Source organism: Lynx rufus, unplaced genomic scaffold (genome assembly GCF_022079265.1).
Source record: "Lynx rufus isolate CCGP_SWC_20201006 ecotype Redwood Valley unplaced genomic scaffold, mLynRuf1.p SCAF_15, whole genome shotgun sequence".
NCBI classification, from domain to species: Eukaryota; Metazoa; Chordata; class Mammalia; order Carnivora; family Felidae; genus Lynx; species Lynx rufus.
The window spans coordinates 41,007,991-41,028,783 of NW_025814829.1; the positions used below are offsets into that span (position 1 = coordinate 41,007,991).

The 20,793-nt window shown below is 40.6% G+C and overlaps 1 protein-coding gene across 1 annotated transcript in view; it reads left to right on the forward strand.

Annotated features, from left to right (window-relative positions):
* Positions 1-1,551: 1,551 nt before the first annotated feature.
* The window catches only part of HMCN1 (hemicentin 1), a 465,916-nt gene continuing 446,674 nt past the window's right edge, over positions 1,552-20,793 (forward strand). Inside the window, exon 1 of the mRNA XM_047077306.1 lies at positions 1,552-1,819. Within this exon, the coding sequence (XP_046933262.1) occupies positions 1,552-1,819 (268 nt within the window). The remainder of the gene's footprint in view (positions 1,820-20,793) is intronic.

Below are 20,793 nucleotides of genomic sequence, written 5' to 3' on the forward strand. Positions count from 1 at the left end.
CACGTTTGCCCCACTTTAGAATGTCAGGATCCAGACAACTCCTTTTCCACAAGGGAAGCACGTTTTCATTAAAATGAAGAAAGGAATCCCTAGCTTATGGTTGATTTTCTTTGTCTACCTTCTTATCTCTGTTATTAGTTCTAAAATGTATATAACAATTACAACACGGAAAGCCTTTGTAATGTTTTCCAGGGCGAGGTTTCCTTACTTATCAGCAAGAAAATGCCATGGAGGGGGAACACCTTTTTAATGCATCTTTGGCTAAGACTTGGCACCTGGTTGTTCTATGGGAGGAAATGTGAAATGGGGATATTATTCGGCCTCACCGTGCGAAGGAGAGGATTCAGAATGCTCAGGAGCATGACCCTTGCTGATGAGACTTTAAAAATCAGTTTTCTCTTCAGTATGCAGCCTTTCTCTCTCCTCATCCACTCCCCTGAACTTCCATCCCGTCTTCACATCCAGCTTTCTTCCCTTCTCCTGCCTTTCCTAACTACAGTCAGTGGCTCCCCAGTTCCTGCTGTGTCTCTCATTTCCCTCAACAAGCCCCTTTCCTTTTCCTCCCGCGTCTGGCCCATCCAGCTCTCCCCTCCCTCCCTCCGTAGTCCCTGAGGAGATCAAAGAGTGACAGTGAGGCTGCTGCCGGGAGAGACGTTTCCAGCTCCCCCTCCTGGCTGGGCTGAGCCTTGGGCTGAGAGACTGGAGGCTGGGCCGGGGCGTCTTGGCTTCTGGGGAGGGGGAGATTAGGAAAGAAGACTCTGCAGCCGCGTTGCACACAGTAGAAAAGTAAAATTCCCTTTGTGCTAGTTAGTGCGGCGTCCCCTCAGTTTGGGATTTTGCCACACATTCTTGAAAGCCATTGTTTGCACTGGGGTCCCGTAGGTTAGGAGCAGCGCCGGCGGGAGCAGAGCCGACCCTGGGAGAGCTTCCCCCGTCCCGCACTGACCCTACAGTCGGCGGAGAGAGCAGTCGCTCTCCGGGAGTGGGGCGGTGGGGGGGGGCTCCAGCGCCGAGGAGGCGGGGGGGGAGCCGCCGCCGGCCAATCAGGAGGCGAGGCCGCTCCAGGCTTGCCCTCCTTGCTCCGGAGCGAGCGGCGCACAGTGGAAAGTTGGGAGCCCGAGTGGCTGGCCCCGGCGGAGTGCGGCGCGGCGGCGGCGGCAGCGGCAGCGGCGGCAAGGGCGGCCGGACTGGGCGCGGCGCCGTAGGGCTCGGGCGGCCCCCGGGGCATGGGCCGGGCGCGCTGCCGTCTCTCTGCTACACGCCGCGCGCGGCCCGCGGGCACCTAGCCGTCCCGGAGGAAGCTGCGTCCAGACAAAAGCTGCGGCATCTCCGCCCGCTCAGCCCCTGCAGGGCTTCGGGGTTGGTGCCGGTCCGCATCGGACTGTCGCCTCCACACTGTTTTGCTAGGTCAGAGAGCTTTCGAAAGCCTAATGAGTTACTCTGAGAGGAACCCCTCTGCGTGTTGTTGAGGAAGGCTAAGCACAGTGCTTAGGCGCCCAGGAAAAAAGGAAAAAAAAAAAAACCCAAAAACCAAAAAGGAAAGAAAAGACAATGATTTTCTGGGACATCGTCCACACCGTATTCCTGTTGGCTCTTCTTTATTCTTCCCTAGCTCAAGATGCAAGCCCCCAGGCAGACACCAGGGCTGAGGAAATTCCCGAGGGGGCCTCCACCTTGGCTTTTGTGTTTGATGTGACTGGTTCCATGTATGATGATCTAGTTCAGGTTATCGAAGGGGCTTCCAAAATTTTGGAGACGTCTTTGAAAAGACCTAAGAGACCACTTTTCAACTTTGCTTTGGTGCCTTTCCATGATCCAGGTAAGGGGAATATTTATTCTTTGTGTTTGTTGTTTCTCATGATTACATGTCTTATGCTATGAAATCGTTAAAGTGTTAGGAAGTTTCAAAACTTTTTTTTTTTTTTTTTTTTAATGTGTAGCTGAAAACCATTGTAACAAAGAATTACTCTCTGGCATCTGGGTTTGCTCCCTGACCCGTACTCAGGTCTTGTAGGTGCTGGTACCCTGGTCCCCAAACCTGGAAGTGTGGAATTACACTAAATACCAGAACCCAGGGTCTTGAGCAAGGACATCGAAATCGGAGTTCATTGACTTTTTAATTTTAGAGCTAAAGAATGCTTAATTAGGAAGGCAGATTTGGAGATGGGTATCCAGCAGCATTACCCTAAGAGCTAACATCCTGGTTGAGAGCACGCTCAGGATAAATAACTCTCACACAAGAGGGGGAAAACCTGTTGTGTGAGACACAAGGAAGCTTGTGAGTAATTTGCTAGTGGAACTGAAGAGATGAAAACAGGAGAGAAGCCATTCATTTCTTAACTGAATCTATTCATCTTTGCACCAAGTCCTCATTACTTAGGTTCACAGATGGGCATGAACATCATGTCCCTGCCTCATCCAGTAGAAATGCATGTGATTTGGTTGTCGGTGCTCTTTTAAAGGTAGCTGAAGCAAAATAACTGTATTTTTCCCCCTAAAGCCATGGGCTTCAGCTGCTCCACGGTAATATGATCCGATATACTTTGTTTTTTTCAGTTTCTATTTAAAGTGGCACCTTTCTGTAAGGCTCAGAGGAGCCCTCATTGTCATTGCTGAGGGTAGCATTGCAGGGGGAACCCTGGGGCTTGCTGTCTGACATCCACCTGAGTTTCATTAGCGCAAGTCCTTGCCCAGTTTCTTAAAAGTCCTCTCCCACTGTTCTCCCACATTTTCCCTGCTTTGAAAGTCTCTCTCTTCACTCAGAAGACCTTGACACAACCTCTTCACAATGGGAGCTTCATATTGAGCATCTCAGATTCTTTCTTTGTGCATTTTGACAAGCACATGAGTTCAAATTATCTCTGGGTGTTAAAGAGGGCAGGTTTTAGCTGTCTAAAAGAAAATGGCACCGGGATAAGTTTAGAGGGAACTAGAACTTTCTGGGTTGTTTTTTTTTTTTTTGTCCTTCAAATGATGAAAATGAGAACCTATCCTACTTTCCTGGGACATGTGGAAGAGTAGGGTAGGTTTTTCTACATTCCTACCTTGATGAAACACAAAATGTTCTTTATATTTGAATAAAGAATTAAGTGGTCATTTACTGCTTTTACTGTCTTAGTAAGGCACCTCATGTGTTATGTTTCAATTTATTAAATGTCAAGATGCCAGTTATGATGCAGCACAAGACTTGTTGTTTTGGAATAGCCTAAATATGTTTCTTCTATGGGGATATAGCTGAAGTTGGCTGAAAAACAAAGTCAAAATTGTTTTCTCCAATTAACATCACAATTTCCTCTTCCCCAAAAGACTCTTATGAGATGATGTTGCTGCAAACAATACACAAATTGCCTCAAGACATAAATGGAAACTGGATCGTCATGATATTTTGATGTGATATGAAAAATTATTGGAATAAATTGTATTCTGGTGTGCCTCTTTCCAATTGTTACCAAATGGGAAAGGGTGCTGTGGTTGACTTTCCTATAGTTTAGCAATCTTGTTGCAAAGTGGGGGAAACTTGGCATGCTAATAACAAATGACTAGTAAAGTAGAGCTTTTTTGAAATAATATGAGAAAATGATTCCATTGGTTCATAAAATTAATTGCATGTGTAATTCAGCAAAATTATTAATTTTATTGTAATTCAAAGTAGAAGTGGCCAAGTATTTATGTTATCTAAGACTATTGAAAGTATTTCTGAAGATAAAGAGGGAGATAGAAGTTAAAACATACTAATAACCTTTAATTTAGTTTGCTAATTCACTTTACTGAATTATAATATTATATGACATTTGTGTAGTGTGTGTGTGCGTATGTTGTGTATAGTTATTAAGAGTTTTTGATCCTCTTATACTTTTGATTGATCAGTGTGGGATGACAGAAGGGGCCTTGAATGGGGATTGGCTGTTTCAGTGTGTGACATTAGAAAAGTCAGTTTACCTATTTCCTCATCTATAAAATGAGAGAATTGAATTTGAACATCTCCTTTTTTTTTTTTTTTTTTTTTTTAGGGTTTCTTCTTCTCCTTTTTTCTTTTAGATTTGAGCATCTCTAAGTTCGCTTCTGACTATGACATTTTATGGCTGTCTGTTTTACATGTGGTTGTTTTCATAGCTCCTAACGCATATTCCTATGATTGGGCGCTACAACTGACAGGGAGAGAAATAATGTGTGGAATTTAATATAAATAATTATAACTTTGACCACCGACAGCTTTTCAAAACCCTTTGAAAAGGGTTTTCTGCTGTCTCATGTAGCCAGATGAAATAATGGACAGGATCTGAGATACACTCTGAGGCATTTGACAAAAACCCTTAGGCCTTTGCACATGATTGCTTTGGACTTCTGCATTAGGGGGCACCTGGGTGGCTCAGTTGGTTAAGTGTCTGACTTCGGCTCAGGTCATGATCTCATGGTTCGTGAGTTCAAGCCCTGCGTTGGGCTCTGTGCTGACAGCTCAGAACCTGGAGCCTGTTTTGGATTCTGTGAATCCCTCTCTCTCTGCCCCTTCCCCACTCGTACTCTGTCTCTCTCTCTATCTCTCTCTCTCAAATACAAATAAAAAACATTTTAAAAAATTAAAAAAAAATTAAAATATGTAGAATACACAGACATACATGAGGTGGAAGTCTTAACAAGTTAAGAAGGAGGTGATAAAATCCTTCAGAAAATGTGTGTGTAGGGACGCTGGTGTTGAAGGACCAAAAATCCACCCATGGTTGGAGCAAGTACCAGAGAGGACGAGGACCATGAAAAGTCAAGCCAATCTTGTGAGGCTAACTGTGCCTAAGATGGGCTTTTCACTTCTGTGATTACATTTAATGTATTAATTTCTAACAGCTTTATTGAGATATAATTCCCTTGCCATATAATTATTCATTTAAAATGTATAATTCAGTGGGGTGCCTGGATGGATGGCTCAGTCGGTTGAGCGTCCGACTTCAGCTCAGGTCATGATCTCGCAGTCTGTGAGTTCAAGCCCCGCGTCGGGCTCTGTGCTGACAGCTCAGAGCCTGGAGCCTGCTTCTGATTCTGTGTCTCCCTCTCTCTCTGCCCCTCCCCTGCTCATGCTCTGTCTCTCTCACTGTCAAAAATGAGTAAATGCTAAAAAAAAAAATTTTTTTAAATGTATAATTCAGTGAGTGGTTTTTAGTATATTCACAGGTACATGCAACCATCACCACAGTCAGTTTTGGAACATCTTCATCACCTCCAAGAGAAACCCTGTGCCTTTTACTTATCAGTCCCTTAGCTCCCTTACCATCCTCCTCCCAGCGCGAAGCAAGCACTAATTTCCTTTCTGTCCATTGATTTTCTTGCTCTGGCCTTTCATCTGAATGCAGTAATGTAATATGTGGTCTTTTTTGACTGGCTTCTTTCACTTTAGCATGTTTACAAGGTTCATCCATGTTATAGCATGTGTCAGTACTTTATTCCTTTTAATGGCTAAGTAATATTCAATTGTGTGGATATACCACACTTTGTTTAACTGTTAATCCCTAATGGATATTTAGGGTTTCGGCTATTATGAATAATGCTTCTATAAACATTTATGTACACGTTTCTGTGTGGATGTATGCGATGTTATAATTTATATAAGAAATATATGTTGGGGCTTCATTCCCATTTCTTACTTAGAGCTCCTGAAACCCTTATAGTATCCTAAGTGATGAGAACTATAAAATTGTGTTTTGTTATGTTAATGGAGTGACTTTTGGATCCCACCTAAGGATGGAGGCTGGTTTCCAGGAGATTCAACCATGTGATTAAAGGGTTGGAACTTTCAGTCCCACTCCTGACTTCTTTCTGGGAAGGGGAGGGGGTTAGGGGTTGGATCAACTGCCGGTGGCCAGTGGCCAAAGATTTAATCAGTTATGCCTATGTAATGAAGCCTCTGAAAACACATATGAGGACAGCGTTTGTATTGCTTTGGGGTTGGAAATTTTGGGAAAATGGCATGCTCAAAGGGGGCATGGGGGCTTTGCAACCCTTTCTGCATATCCTATGCATCTGGCTGTCCCTAAGTTATATGCTTTTATAAAAAATAGTAATCTAGTGAGTAAGTGGGTTTCCTGAGTTTTTTGAGTCACTCTGGCAAATGAATCGAACTTAAGGAGGGGGTTGTGGGGACCTCTGATTTATAGCCAGTTGGTTGGAAGTACAGGTAACAGCTGGATGTGCAGCTGGTCTCTGCAGAGGGTGGCAGTGGGGGTGGGCAGTCTTGTAGAACTGAACCCTTCACCTGTGGAATCTGGTGGTATCTGAGAATAGCTTGTTGTGATATGAGGAAACCCCTCTTTCCCACATTGAAATTGGGTGCTCACAACACCAAAGAATGTATATTTTCATTTCTTTTGGGTAGGTACCTAGGAGTGGAATTGCTGGGTCACAATAACTCTATGTTTAATTGTTTGAGGAACTGCCAGACTGTTTTCCGAAGCATTTGTACCATTTTACATTCCCACCAGCAGTATTGAAGGTTCTAATTCCTTTACATCCTCACCAACACCAGTTCATTATTGAACTTGTTGATTCTTACATATTAGTTTTTACTGTGCTTTTTACAATACTCAAAATGTATTTCTGTCTTCTCAGAACACAACTTTGAGGAGAGCTGATGATCTTCCCTTAACTACAGCTCCTTTTATCACTCAGTCTTCCAATTCCCCTGTCTGTAAGACAGGTACCAGAGACAGAGGAAAGAGAATAGGGCAGTGTATTTTAATGAGTCACTTTATATAAAGAAGAATTCTCTTCACCATGTCTCTGGTTTTTTCCCCAGGATATATTTTACCTGTCTACATTCATTCATTCATTCACTCACCTATTCTGTTTCAAGCGTTGCTTCAGACACTGGGCCTACAACAGGGAACAAAACCGACAAAAGCTTCTGCACTAATAGAGCTTACATTCTACCAGGGAGGCAGGGGCAATAAAGAAAATCATTAAAATACATATGGTGTGTTTGTTGGCGCTGATTGGTCTGGAGAAAATAAAAAGCAGAAAAAGAGCATGAGGAGTCTGAAGTGTGTTGAGTGTGTTGACATTTAAAATATGGTGGTCAGGGAAGCTCCCAATTGAAGAGGTCACAGTGGAACAAAGACCTGAAGGAGATGAGGGAGGGAGTAATGAGAATGTCTGAGGAAAGGCTTTTATAGGCAGAGGAACGATACATGAAATGTTCTTGAACATGCAAGAGCATCCTGACGTGTCCGAGGAAACTTGAAAAGACCAAAACACACTGGGGGAGAGGGAGCAGTTATGAGGTGAGATTAGAAAGTTGGTAGGCTACATCATGAAAGGGCTCATAGGCCACCGTGACTTTGGCTTTTCTCTAAATGAGACGTGGAGCCATTTTAGGGTTTTGAGCAGAGTAGTGACATGATCTGACTTACGCATCCACATAATTAATCATTCTGACTATTGTTTGAAAATACTCTAAAGCAAGGGCAGAAACAGGAGGACAGGAGACCATTGTATCATTTGGGCACAAAAGGATGGTATATCTTGGGTGAAGTTGGTAGGCATGGACGTTTGGAAAGAGAGTTGGATTCTATTTTGAAGATGAGATCAAAAGGATTTAATGATATGTGAGGAAAGAAGAGAAGGCAGATGCTGAGGATTTGTCTTGAGTGAATGGAAGCATAAGATAGCCATTTATGGAGAAGAATGAGCAAGAAGCAGGTTTGAGAAAGAGTTTGGAAGAATGAGGCTTTTATTATTTTTTTATTTTTTTTTTAATTTTTTTTTTTAACGTTTATTTATTTTTGGGACAGAGAGAGACAGAGCATGAACGGGGGAGGGGCAGAGAGAGAGAGGGAGACACAGAATCGGAAACAGGCTCCAGGCTCTGAGCCATCAGCCCAGAGCCTGACGCGGGGCTCGAACTCACGGACCGCGAGATCGTGACCTGGCTGAAGTCGGACGCTTAACCGACTGCGCCACCCAGGCGCCCCGAGGCTTTTATTTTTTGATATGGTTACGTTTGAGATGTTTTTTGGTACCCAAGTGGGGATATTAAGAAGGGAGTTGGATATATGAAATTAAGGTTCAAGGCAGGAGGCCTTGGTCAGAGATAAAAATTTGGGATCCAAAGGTATACATAGAGACGGTAGTTAGGGTTGTGAGTCTCAATGAGTCCCTAAGGGACCAGTTACTTGAAGAATAGCAAGGGTCTGAGGACACAGGCCTGGGCCATCAGTCGTTAGCAGTCAGAGAGGTGAGGATAATCCAGCAAAGTAGCCTGAGAAATTGAAGTCAGAGAGGGAAGAGAAGAGTATATTCAACTACAAGTCAAGAGAGGAAAGTGTTTTCAGGAAGAAGCACTAATTGGTTAATTAAGAGGAGGACCGAGAATTGGCTAGTCAATTTAGGGATGTGGGTGTCATTGGTGACTCAACAACCATAGTGGAGTGTAGCGATGGGAGTGAAAGCCTGTTTGGAGAGAATTCAAAAGAGAATGGGAGAAACATAATTGGAAACCTTTGGAATTATATTGTCGTTTCCAACTACTGGAATGGTTACTTTGTTCATGAAGCTAAAATTCAAATTAGTTTTGATAAATGATTCAACCAGTATTTTACAAAGTGCAAATTCAATGTATTAGGAAGAACATCCAACTTGGAACAGAAGATTTGTGTTCTTTTCCTTATTCTGTCATTCGACCAAATTATTTAACCTTGCCAGACTTCTTTTTCTCTACCTATAAAATTAGTGCCTTGTGATGTAATTACCAAAGTTTGTGATTTTAATGAGTATAATATAGTGAAAGATAAGTGACTGGAAAGAGATTCAAAATAGCAAAGACTTGATCCATTGGTAGACATATCAGCATTACACATCTCTGCACTTGAAGAATTTCATTGTAATAAAACCTGGGAGCCCTCAGTGATTTTGTATGATTCTTTCTGCAGGACTTACACGGTGTTAAGAAAGCACTCTAGGACTTTTATGAAAAGATTCTCTTAGAAAATTTTTCTCAGCAATAGTAAAATCACCTGAAGTCATCATGAATGGAAAGATTTTTACAAGGAAAATATTGCACATTTAGACTTCGAAACCTTTACAAATTTATATGAACCAGACTTCAAATTGAAATGTTTGGGTTTCAATATGTGTCAGAAAAAGAGTTACAAAGCTATCAGTCTCTTTTTGCTTCTAGCATATTCAACAGGAAGAAGGGTTTTCATGAGGAAAAGGATTGGTCTTCAAAGTCCCGAGAGAAATCCAACCAAAGGCAATGAACTAACATTAAAGAATGAGAGATTTTGGGTGGACAATGATAACTTTGTTTCCTAGGATAATAGAATATTTTAACCTGGGAGAGTGGATACTATGTCACTGGATGTTTTCTGAGAATATGTAGAGGTTTTTTTTTATGGACAATGAAAACTTTCTCCCAAAGTGTAAGGACCAAATTTTGATAAATATGTTAAATATGTTAGGGATATTTCTTTTTTAAAAAATCAGTTTATTTTAAGAGAGAGCACAAGGGGAGGGGCAGAGAGAGAGAGAGAATCCCAGCAGTCTCCATGCTCTGTGCTGAGCCCTGATGTAGGGCTTGACTTGGGGCTCGATCTCATGCCCATGAGATCATGACCTGAGCGGAAATCAAGAGTCTGATGCTTAACTGACTGAGCCAGACTGGTGCCCCAGGGATGTTTCTATTTAACCATATCTTCTCTGACTTCCACAGAATGGTGAGCTTTTTTGGTTTTTGTTGTTGCTGTTAAGTTGAGGAGCAGCCTTCTAATTGATTGTTGGAAAATCAGAATTTGGTTTTGCTTATGGTTTGTCTCTGGTCAAACAAATAATAACCATTCTCAGTGGTCTTTTTTTAAAAAAATATTTATTTATTTATTTTGAGAGAGAGAGAGAGAGAGGGAGCAGGGGAGGGGCAGAGAGAGAAGAGAGAGAGAGACTTCTGAGCAGCTCTGCACTATTAGTGCAGAGCCCGACACAGGGCTTGAACCCATGAACCATGAGATCATAGATCTCATGAGATCTTACGACCATGAGATCGTGACCTGAGCTGAAATCGAGAGTCGGATGCTTAACCAACTTAATCACCCAGGCAGCCCTCCCAGTGGTCTTTATAATTCTGCTCACCTATCTTTCTCTCTGAGTAGACATTAACAGGGACTGCTCTGTTAATCTCACAGGCCTGGAACACAGTAGACAGGAAGTGTTTCATGGAATGAATGCTTGGAACAAGAACCAGTGATTTCTCTGGGTATTTTAATCTTTCCTTTCATGTCTGTGACTTTGCTTTTTAAATCCTACCAATCAGAAGAACAAAGCTAAACAACATAATAAGTTATTAATTAAGCCTTTTTGGTGATGCATATGTCCCGTCTAAGATTCAGTATGATTTGGAAATATCATTATGATCCAGGTAATGTCTGAGTCTTAGATAGTCATTGAATGTTTATATAGCAGGTGAATTTCAGAAAGGGTGGATTTCTATGCAGTCTGGAACGTCACAGCTGAACTACCTTTAATTTTTAACTAAACTGGCCAAAAGAGTGTGACAACAAATAAATTAATTTCTAAGTAGCACTGTAAACACAAGATCCACATTATAGTTGGCTTTCACAAGTCTACAGGGATTCTCAACCCTGGTTTTATCTTTTTTTTCTGGTAAATTTCTGTGAGGATTCCCATATCTATGGAGAATAGGAAAAATTTAAAAATAGACTTATGCCAAGTGTAAGGTGTAATGAAATCAGCTTTCCCTACTTGAGTAATGTTATGGTTAAGTAGGACAATATACATGAAAGTCCTTTACAAGCGGTATAGAATCAATGGGGTTGCTCTTGATTATTGAATAGCTCGTATTTGTCTATAAAGATTGAATAGGTGCTAGAGTGAAGCTGGTGATGAAAAAAATAGTAGAACATTTATACAATAAGACTAAAAAAATAAAATAGAAAAAAAAATGTACTTGATAGTGTGGCTCTTACCGTATGGGCAAAGGACAATTCAAATAAGTTCAAATCTAGTCCTATTCTAATAACAATGTTTGAGAAACATGTATTTTTTGCTTCATTGGCCCCTTGAGCCCTTAACCACTGCTTCATAAATTGGGAAACCAGCAAGAGAATTAAAAAATCCAAAGATAAGCCATCATATTCATTAATTCATTTATTCACTCATTCATCAGTCAATAATAGGCTTCTTACTATTTGTCAAGGATTGTGGTAGGTGCTTTTGATTAAAAAATAACGAGGCATAGCTTACAAGAAGTTAACAGTCTATGGGGAGAAGAGCAAGAGAAACAGCAACATTATATACCAATATCTAACATTAGCTACATTTTATAGTAGAAAGAAGCACAGGGAGCTGTGTGAGCCCAGAGCAGTGACCCTGATACACAATTCAAAAGGTGATGGTCCCCGAAGAGTTTCTGGAAGTGTAGTCTGGGCTGAAACTTGAACAAAGTGATGAGTAAAAGCAGTTTAATCAAAATATTAAGGAGTTTGGATTTCATCCTGGAAGCTATCAGGAGCCTAGAAGGATTATATGTGAGGAGTGACATAATTGGGTTTTCATTTTAGATCTCAATCTCTTGGATGGATTGGAGCAAGGCAGTCCTGAGAGCTGGGATGATCCATTACAGTAATTCAGGGGGGAGATATTGAGGTAACTTGGGTATAGGAAGAAGGTTATAGATTTGTGAGCTATTAAGAAAGTCCAGTGGACTGGACTTGGCCCTAAGAACGTGGAGAAAAGGGAAATAGGATTCCCTGCTTAGGTTAAAACATGAAATTGGCATTCAGTGGAAGAGAAAATATATGTAAAGTTAGCTTTAAGAGATATCATTACTCTCAGGCCTCTCAGGCTGATAGCCTTGAATATAATAAGCTCCTTATACCTTAACCTGCCTAAAATAAAATACCAACCAAAAGTATGGGGGGTCAACGATGAAAATGAGAGCCACAGAAACAGCTTAGGCATGGTGCAACCCAGTTCTTTTTTTAATTGAGGTATAATTGACATATAATATTATATTAACTTCAGATGCACCACACAATGCTTCATTGTTCGTATCTTGTGAAATTATCACCATAATAAGACTAGTTAACATCTGTCACCATACATAGTTATAAACATTTTTGTCTTGTGATGCGAACTTTTAAGATTTACTCTCTTAGCAACTTTTATTTATTTTTTTTATATGAAGTTTATTGACAAATTGGTTTCCATACAACACCCAGTGCTCATCCCAAAAGGTGCCCTCCTCAATACCCATCACCCCCCCGCCCCTCACTCCCACCCCCCATCAACCCTCAGTTTGTTCTCAGTTTTTAACAGTCTCTTATGCTTTGGCTCTCTCCCACTCTAACGTCCTTTTTTTTTTTTTTTTTCCTTCCCCTCCCCCATGGGTTCCTGTTAAGTTTCTCAGGATCCACATAAGAGTGAAACCATATGGTATCTGTCTTTCTCTGTATGGCTTATTTCACTTAGCATCACACTCTCCAGTTCCATCCACGTTGCTACAAAAGGCCATATTTCATTTTTTCTCATTGCCACGTAGTATTCCATTGTGTATATAAACCACAATTTCTTTATCCATTCATCAGTTGATGGACATTTAGGCTCTTTCCATAATTTGGCTATTGTTGAGAGTGCTTCTTAGCAACTTTTAAATATGCAATAGTGTTTACTGCAGTCACCATTCTGTACACTATATCCTTGTGACTGACTTATTTTATTATTGGAAGTTTGTTACTTTTTGACCCCTTCACCCATTTGACGCCCTCCCCAACCTCTGTTTGGCAACCACCAGTCAGTTTTCTGTATCTGTGAGCTTAGTTTTGTTTTTAGATTCCACAGATAAGAGAGATCTTATGGTATTTGTCTTTATACATCTGACTGGTTTCACTCAGCATTATACCCTCTGGGTTTATCCATGTTGTCACAACTGTCAAGATTTCCTTCTTTCTTATGGCTGAATAATATTTCATTATAGATACACCACGTTTTCTTTATCTACTCATCCACTGATGGATACTTCAGTTTTTTACATATCTTTAAAAAATTTTTTTTGAATCCTTATTTATTTTTGAGAGAGAGAGAGAGAGAGAGAGCGAGAGTGAGCATGAGAAGGGGAGGGACAGAGAGAGAGGGAGATACAGAATCTGAAGCAGGCTCCAGGCTCTGAGCTGTCAACACAGAGCCGGATGTGGAGCTCGAACTCATAGCCGCAAGATCATGACCTGAGCCAAAGTCGGACACTTAACCCACTGAGCCACCCAGGCACCCCAGGTTGTTTACATATCTTGACTATTACAAATAATGCTGCAGTGAACATGGGGTCCATATATCTTTTTGAGGTAGTGTTTTTGTTTTCATCATACAGATTTCCTAATGGAATTACTGGATATTATGGTTGCTGAATTTTTAATTTTTAAAATTTAAAAATTTTTATTTTTCTCAGTTTTTAACTTTTAACTTTTAAAATTAAAATTTTTAACTTTTCCATACTGTTGTCCACAGGGGCTTCACCAATTTACATTCCCATCAACAGTGCACAAGGGTTCCCTTTTCTCCACATCTTTGCCAACACTTGTTATTTTTTGTCTTTTTGATAATAGCCATTTTAACAGGTGTGAGATGATATCTCATGTTGGTTTTGAGTTGCATTTCCTTGATGACTAGTGATGTTGAGCATATGTTCATGTACCTGTTGGTCATCTGTATGTCTTCTTTGGAAAGATATCTATTCAGATTCTCTTCCCGGCTTTTAATTGGATTGTTTGGGTGTTTTTTTTGCCAAGTTCTATCTAGGGTTCAGAATGTTAGTTCATCCTACACTTAAATAGCCAGTCCACCCATCAGTCACATTCTAACCATGGCGATAGACTGTTTATCTTTATAAATATGTAATGACGTCATTATATATTTGGATCATACTATTAACTCTCCTTGTTTTGGTTGCATGCTCACCGAACAGCCTCCTGGTAGCTTAACCTCATGTTCTTTCCTTATGGGGAGAATACTGCTCTGGTCAGACTGGTACATACATCAGGTTCACTAGACAGTTATATTCCTCATTGGTAACTCGTATTTTGGCATACCAGTTTTATGCGTCAGTCTCTATTGTTTAAAATGTTCTGAAAGTGTCAAATTCAGGTTTTTGAGTTTGCAAGTCTGAGAGCCAGACCTTGGTTGCTGGTGAATTTAACAAAGTAAACATCTCCCTGTGTGGGTCTGTTTGGGTGGCCTGTCTCCAGGTATCATTCCTCAGCATCTCCTACTGTCAGTGTTAGTATGAATAGTGCCAAGTAGCTGTTCTGTCCACTTGAAACTTACATAGATGACAGTTGAAGCCATTGGAATAAATGAGATCATCCAAGCAGAGTATGTACCCTGAGAAAAGAAGGAAGACAGGGTAGAACTATGGAGAACACAAGCATTTAAAAGACAGGAGAAGAAGGGAAGTACATAAAGGATTCTGGAAAGGAGAGTCCAGGAAAATATGAAGAGAAACTTGAATAAGCAGCATTTGGAAATCTAAAAAGTTAATAGTTTTAAGCAGGAGAAGTTGTTAGTCTGTCCATTTATAAGGTTACTGAAAATAAAGGCTAAACTCACAGGCTAAAGTGGACAGTTCATTGGGGGTAGGGAGCCAGGAGGTTAAAATGGTGGGTAAGAAAACAGAGCTAGCAAATGCAGTCTGTTGATTTCGTGAAATGTAACACTGTGGTTAATAGCATGAGCTCTGGAGTCAGATGCTTAGGTGGGAAGCCTGGCTCCATCAATTACTTGTTGTATGATCTAATTTCTTTGTGCTTCAGGTTTAGTAACTGGGAGTAATATTATCTACTCTATAAGGCTAATGTGAGGATTGATGTCCGAAACTTAGTACAACCCTTTGCACATAGTAAACTCTCAATAAACATTAGTTATTGGGACTTAGATTTGAGAAAGAACATTTTTTTAAGATGGGAGAGAGGGGCAAGAGGAGAGATTGTTTAAGTGCTGCTGGAAAAGAGTCCATCGAATAGAAGACATAGAATAGAAGAGATAGAAAATGCCAGAGAGAACAGATAATTTATGAAACTAGGACTCTGAGGAAGCAAGAGGAGATGAGATTTGAAGTAGAAGTATTGGTTGATGGAAGGAGAAGACCTTCAGTTTTTTAGAGTGATAAAAGAAAAACAGATCACAGACAGGCATGGTCATGGATGAGCTGGTAGGTGGGGATATAGGATGCTGGGTGACTTCCTGTCTGATGGATTCTTTTTTCTCAAAGAGACAGAACAGAGAGTCATTTGATGAGAGGAGGGTAGTGGTAGAGGATAAATAAGGGACTTTAGAAGAATAATGGAATTTTGGAAGTAGAAGGTGACTAGAGACACACAGATTGTTTCTCAGGATGAGTTGTGGTTTAGAAGATGAATTTATAATGCTTGAACCCTGCCTAGGTCTGTGATTTCTTTATCAGCTCTCAGCAGCTTGGGCATAACTTCTGAGATTGACCATTGGTTTGATCCATGACTGGGATTTTGTTGAACAGATGTGACTAAAGAAATAGGCTATGGTTGAGAGGGATACTGATAAGAGAGAGGCTGAAGTGACAGGTCGTAGAGTCAGAACTGGATATATCAGATTGACAGGAGTTGAGATTATGCTGGTGAAGGACAATATGGCAAGGAAGCTGAGGTCATTGGTAAGAATAGCTAGAGTGATTGACCATAGACGTTAGCTTCCATAGAAAAGGAAGTTTAACCAGAGTGAAGACCATGGAATAGAGATCAGAGAACTTGAGTCTGCAGAGTTGAACATGGTTGTTAAAGTAACACAGATAATAACAGCTTAAAATGGTGAGGAAGATGGTGAGTCAGGCATTGAGTCTTTATTCAGTAAGAATTATTGAGCTGTCTCCAGGTGGCAGCTAACAATGAAGAGGGTTAGAGGGCGTCATGAACCTCAAAATGGCAGGTGTTTTCTCTGAAAGTAAAGACATATGGACTGGGAATGGGTAAAATGCTGACCCACCTTCTGCCCCTGGTGTATCTGGAGTGTTGGAGAATGAGCAGACCCCACAAGGGAGGACTATGGGGGCGGTGGTCCCATCCATGGACAAACCTGTTTCAGCTAAAGTGGGAGGTAGATGGACAGTTCTGTGGCAAAATGGGTTGGAAGTTCATGGGATTTGCAAGGACATAGGATGGGGAATGAATGGGCCAAGAGAGGAAACAGAGTAAGTGAGAAGAGGAATGGTTTGCATTGGGGGCAGCGACCAAAGACGATGGTAACATAAAGCAGGGTGGATTGCTAGTTGCAAAGTCTAACTTGGATAGGGTTGGATATAAATTCAGATGCCAGGTCAGGCCCTGGGAGAGTCAGAGCCCAATGAAGTTAGCTGTTGGCAACTCTGAGGACAGCGTGGCAGGTAGGGACTGCTGAGGAAACATCTCATCTCACATGTCATATTGACACAGGTGAGGTAGCATAATTTTTATTTCTAATAAGACCAGCCACCATTTTATTTATTTATTTGTTTGTCATTACTATGGACCAGACACTGAACTAGATACATTCCATGCTTTATCTCATTTAAGCCTCACAAAAACTCTTAAGTGGTAGATGTTATCTTTATTTAATATATGAGGCACCTGAGGCTTATATTATCTGAACTCCCACAAAATGGAAAGCATCTCCTGAAAAAGAATAGCTTTCTGTAAGTTATTTTTTTGCCACCTTTTGTTTTGAGAAATGTGTAAGATTGAGAGAATGTACACAAGAAGTCATGGCAGAGAGACCACTGTGTTGTTTTGCTAAGGCTGCCCTAACAACGTACCACAGACTGGGAGGTTTAAACAGCAGAAATGTATTGTCTCACTGTTCTGGAGGCTAGAAGTCTGAAATCAAGGTGTTGGCAGGGTTGTTTCCTTCCAAGGACTGCGAGAGAGAATCTGTTCCCTGCCTCCCTCCTAGTGTCTGGTGCTTTGCTGGCAATCTTTGGTGTTCCTTGGCTTGTAGATGCACTGATCTCTGCCTTCATGTTCACAGGGTGGTCTCCCTGTGTGTTATGTCAAATTTCCCTTTTTTATAAGGATACCAGTCATATTGGATTATTGGCCCACTCTACTCCTGTATGACCTCATCTTAACTAACTACATCTTCTACAACCCTATTTCCAAATAAGGCCGAATTCTGAGGTACTAGGGGATAGGACTTTAATATGAATTTTGCTGGAACACAATTCACCCCATACTGAGACCACTCAGTAATTAACATTAAGAAAACAAAAGTATTTAAAGTATTTACTCTTTTACTAGAGAGTCAGTTTGTTCTAGAAGTTTCTGATAAAAATGTTTGTGTCAGGCAGGGAGTATCATGGACTCTAAGCTCTGACCTCTTTTTAGATAGGAACGGGGTTCTTGATGGGAATTATTGAGAGGGGCATTACTATTTTGGGTTTCTGTTTAAGTCCTCAAAATAATTTGAAATTTTAAAAAAAGTCTGTGAATTTTACTCTTAAATCATTCGATACTTTAGATCCTTTACTCTTAAAACATCGACTTACGCTTTTTTGATTTTTTTTTGGAGTTGACACATTTACTTGTTTGAAATGGGGAAAATTATATAGGAGCTAGGAATTCTGAGAATTACGTGTGGGTTCCAAAGTATTTTGAGTTTGTATACCTCTAGGTTTCTTTTCTTGGAAGCTTCTAACACACTAATTGGAGAAATTTTTCCACAGCACGAAATCTCTATGAGCTTACCTTTAAGCACTGTTTTATAGCAGGTGGGAGGAATTCCTTGAAGTTCCCTGGCTGGAAGGAACTCTGATTACCACTGAAAATGCCTCAGGGCAGTGGTAGCTGGTTTGTGCCAACATCTGACTGAGAGAGGCTGGTTAAAGGAGACCAGTGGGTGATGGAAAGAGATAAATGCATGAGATGGCTCTTGTTCTTAAATTCTTTTTTTTTTTTTTTTTTTTAACCGGGTAGAAGATTAAGACAATAGGTTATTTCATGAAGGAGTAGAGAACAAAATTCTAAAAAGATATTATAGTATCTGGAATATCAATTATTGAGATTCAAAGTGAAATCTGTTTTGTTTTTAGTTTAGTTCATTGTTTTCACTTCAAAGCCCTTTGCCAGAGCACACAGAAACCTCATTTCTATTGTTTCCTATTCCCCAGAGGGTTTTCCCTGCTCTTCTTAGGTGAACTTGTTCACCACCCCCTGGATCAGATGATCACACTTTAGCCTTTAAGTTTTCTCCTAAGCCACACCCTGTGTTGGAATGTCTCTCTGTGTGCCAGATATTTTTGCTTCTGTAATTAAGAGTTTCTTTAAAATTTCACCTCTTCCAAGGAATTTTCCTGGGTTATTGGAAAAGTGGCATTCAGTATTGATATTGCCCTTTACATTTAATGTACCTTTTATGGACTTAATTTGTGCCTTTGATAACTTCACTCCTTTTTCCCCCTTCTATATTATGAAAGAAATTAACAGTTGATTTATCTTGACAAAGTAGAATTTGATTGAATTGGACAGAATTGCATAGTGAATGGATTCTACTATCAAATAGACCAACGTTTGATTATTAGTAAGCTACTAAGTTCTCAAAGCCTTAGTCTCCTTACTATTAAAGTGAGAAAAACAATCATACTGCCTTGTTGAGTTGTGAGAATTAGAGGGGAAAACGCACTAAAACGTTTGGTGTGAAGCTTGACATAAAGTCAGGACTCAAGAGGATTCTGCAAGGGAAATAACACTTGACATAGAGTCAAAACACCTGGGTCCTGGCTCTGTACCCGGACAGGTCCCTTGACCTCTTAGAACCTGTTTCCTTCTGTCTGAAATACGGATATAATCAGTGTGTACTGTTAAATGGTAAGCCACTGGCTCTGTAGCTGGGGGTGGGGAGGGGTCTTTATTTGTAGCATTTGGTGGTTTCCATGGTGTAAATACTCCACCAGTGCCAATTTCAAACTACCACTGTGATGTCACTGGATGTGGAGCTGAGAATAGATGTGCACGATTGTCTCACCCACCCTTCGACAAAGGGGGATATTTATGTTTAAATGAGACGGTATTTGGGGAACCTGGGTGGCTCAGTAGAGTAAGCATCTGACTCTTGATTTCAGCTCAGGTCATGATCTCATGGTTTGTGGGTCCGAGCCCCATGTCAGGCTCAGCAGTGACAGTGTGGAGCCTACTTGGGATTCTGTCTCCCTCCCTCTCTCTCTGCCCCTTCCGTGCTTGTGTGCACACACACACTCTCTCTCCCAAAATAAATAAACTTTAAAAATAAAAATAAATAAATGAGATGGTATTTGTGAAAGGACTTAGTGTAATAGGTATTCACTAAATGTTAGCTTAACTTTGCTTGGAAAAGTCCTTCAGATGGGTAGAATTATTGAGTGTAAAATTAATTCTATGTTGGAGGAAGCAGATTGAGCATTTCTTCTCCATAACAATTTGAGAAATTTCAACAGTAAATACCCTGAGAGGCCAGGCAGACAACACCAGCACAGAAGTGGAACAGGAGGAGCCTGCCACTTTCTTAAATATCCACCGGGGCATCTATGGAGCATCTCACATTTATTAGCACCCCCCACTGCCCACACCACATGTATCTTTTTCTGTGTTCTCGATCTCAGTGTGGGTGCTACCATTTTCTCAGCTGTTCCATACAACACCCTTGGAGTCATCCTGGACTCCTCTCTTTTATACCCCACATCCAGTCACTGCAAATTCTTTTGGCTCTATCTTCAAGATTTAGTTTGACCACTACTTACTCTCTCTGCCTCTGTGTCTGTAGCCTGAGTCACTTTAACTGGCATCTCTGTTACTCTCTCCAGAGCTGCCAGAGGAGCTTTTAAAATGAAAGGCAGCTCCCATTATTCCCAACTCCCTTTTCTGACTTCCTTATTCATTTTACTTTTAGCATACTGGCTTCTTTATTCATTCTTACAAGCCAGGCACATATCCTCTCTGGAACCATTGCTCTTATTCCTTCTTTCCCCAGAATCTTGAATGGCTCATATCATGACTTCATAAATCTCTTGGCTCAAAGTTACCTCTTCAGAGAGGCCATCCCTGACCACCAATCTAACATAGGTCCCCACACTACTCTGTCCTGTCAACTTGCTTTATTTTTCTTTTTATAGACTTAGCCCTGCTTGACCTTAGAGATGATGTGAATCCATTTATTTGAGGTCTGTTTCTTCCACCAATAGAAACTCCATGAGGGGAGAGACTTAATTTTCATGGCTGAATTCCCAATTCCCCAGAGCCTCACAAAGAAGGCTTCCTGACATATAGAAGGCACATCATACATAGTTATTCAATGAAAGGATGAATGTTTGTGAATGTGTTCCATGTGTACTTGAAAAAAATTCTCCAATTGTTGAGTGCCAAGTTCTATATATGTGTATAAGATTAATCTTGTTATGTTATTAACATATTCAATCTCTTTATTAGTGATTGCCCGATTGATCTATCAGTTGGAACAAATTAAAGTTTTCCATTGTGATTGTGGTTTTGTTAATTTCTCCTTGTAACTCCAGTCAATTTTTGCTTTAAGGACATGTTGTTAGGTATATACTAATTTAGGATTATTCTATGCTCTTAATGAATTGTTCATTTTATCATTATATGGCCATCTTTATCTCTAATACTTTTGCCTGTAAATACATTTTGCTTGGTATTGATAATGCTGTTCCATATTTGGTTGGTATTTTTGATAAATATCTTTTAAACTTCTCTTATTTTCAAACTAAAGATTTTTTTAATGTTTATTTTTGAGAGAGAACGAGAGAGAGAGAGA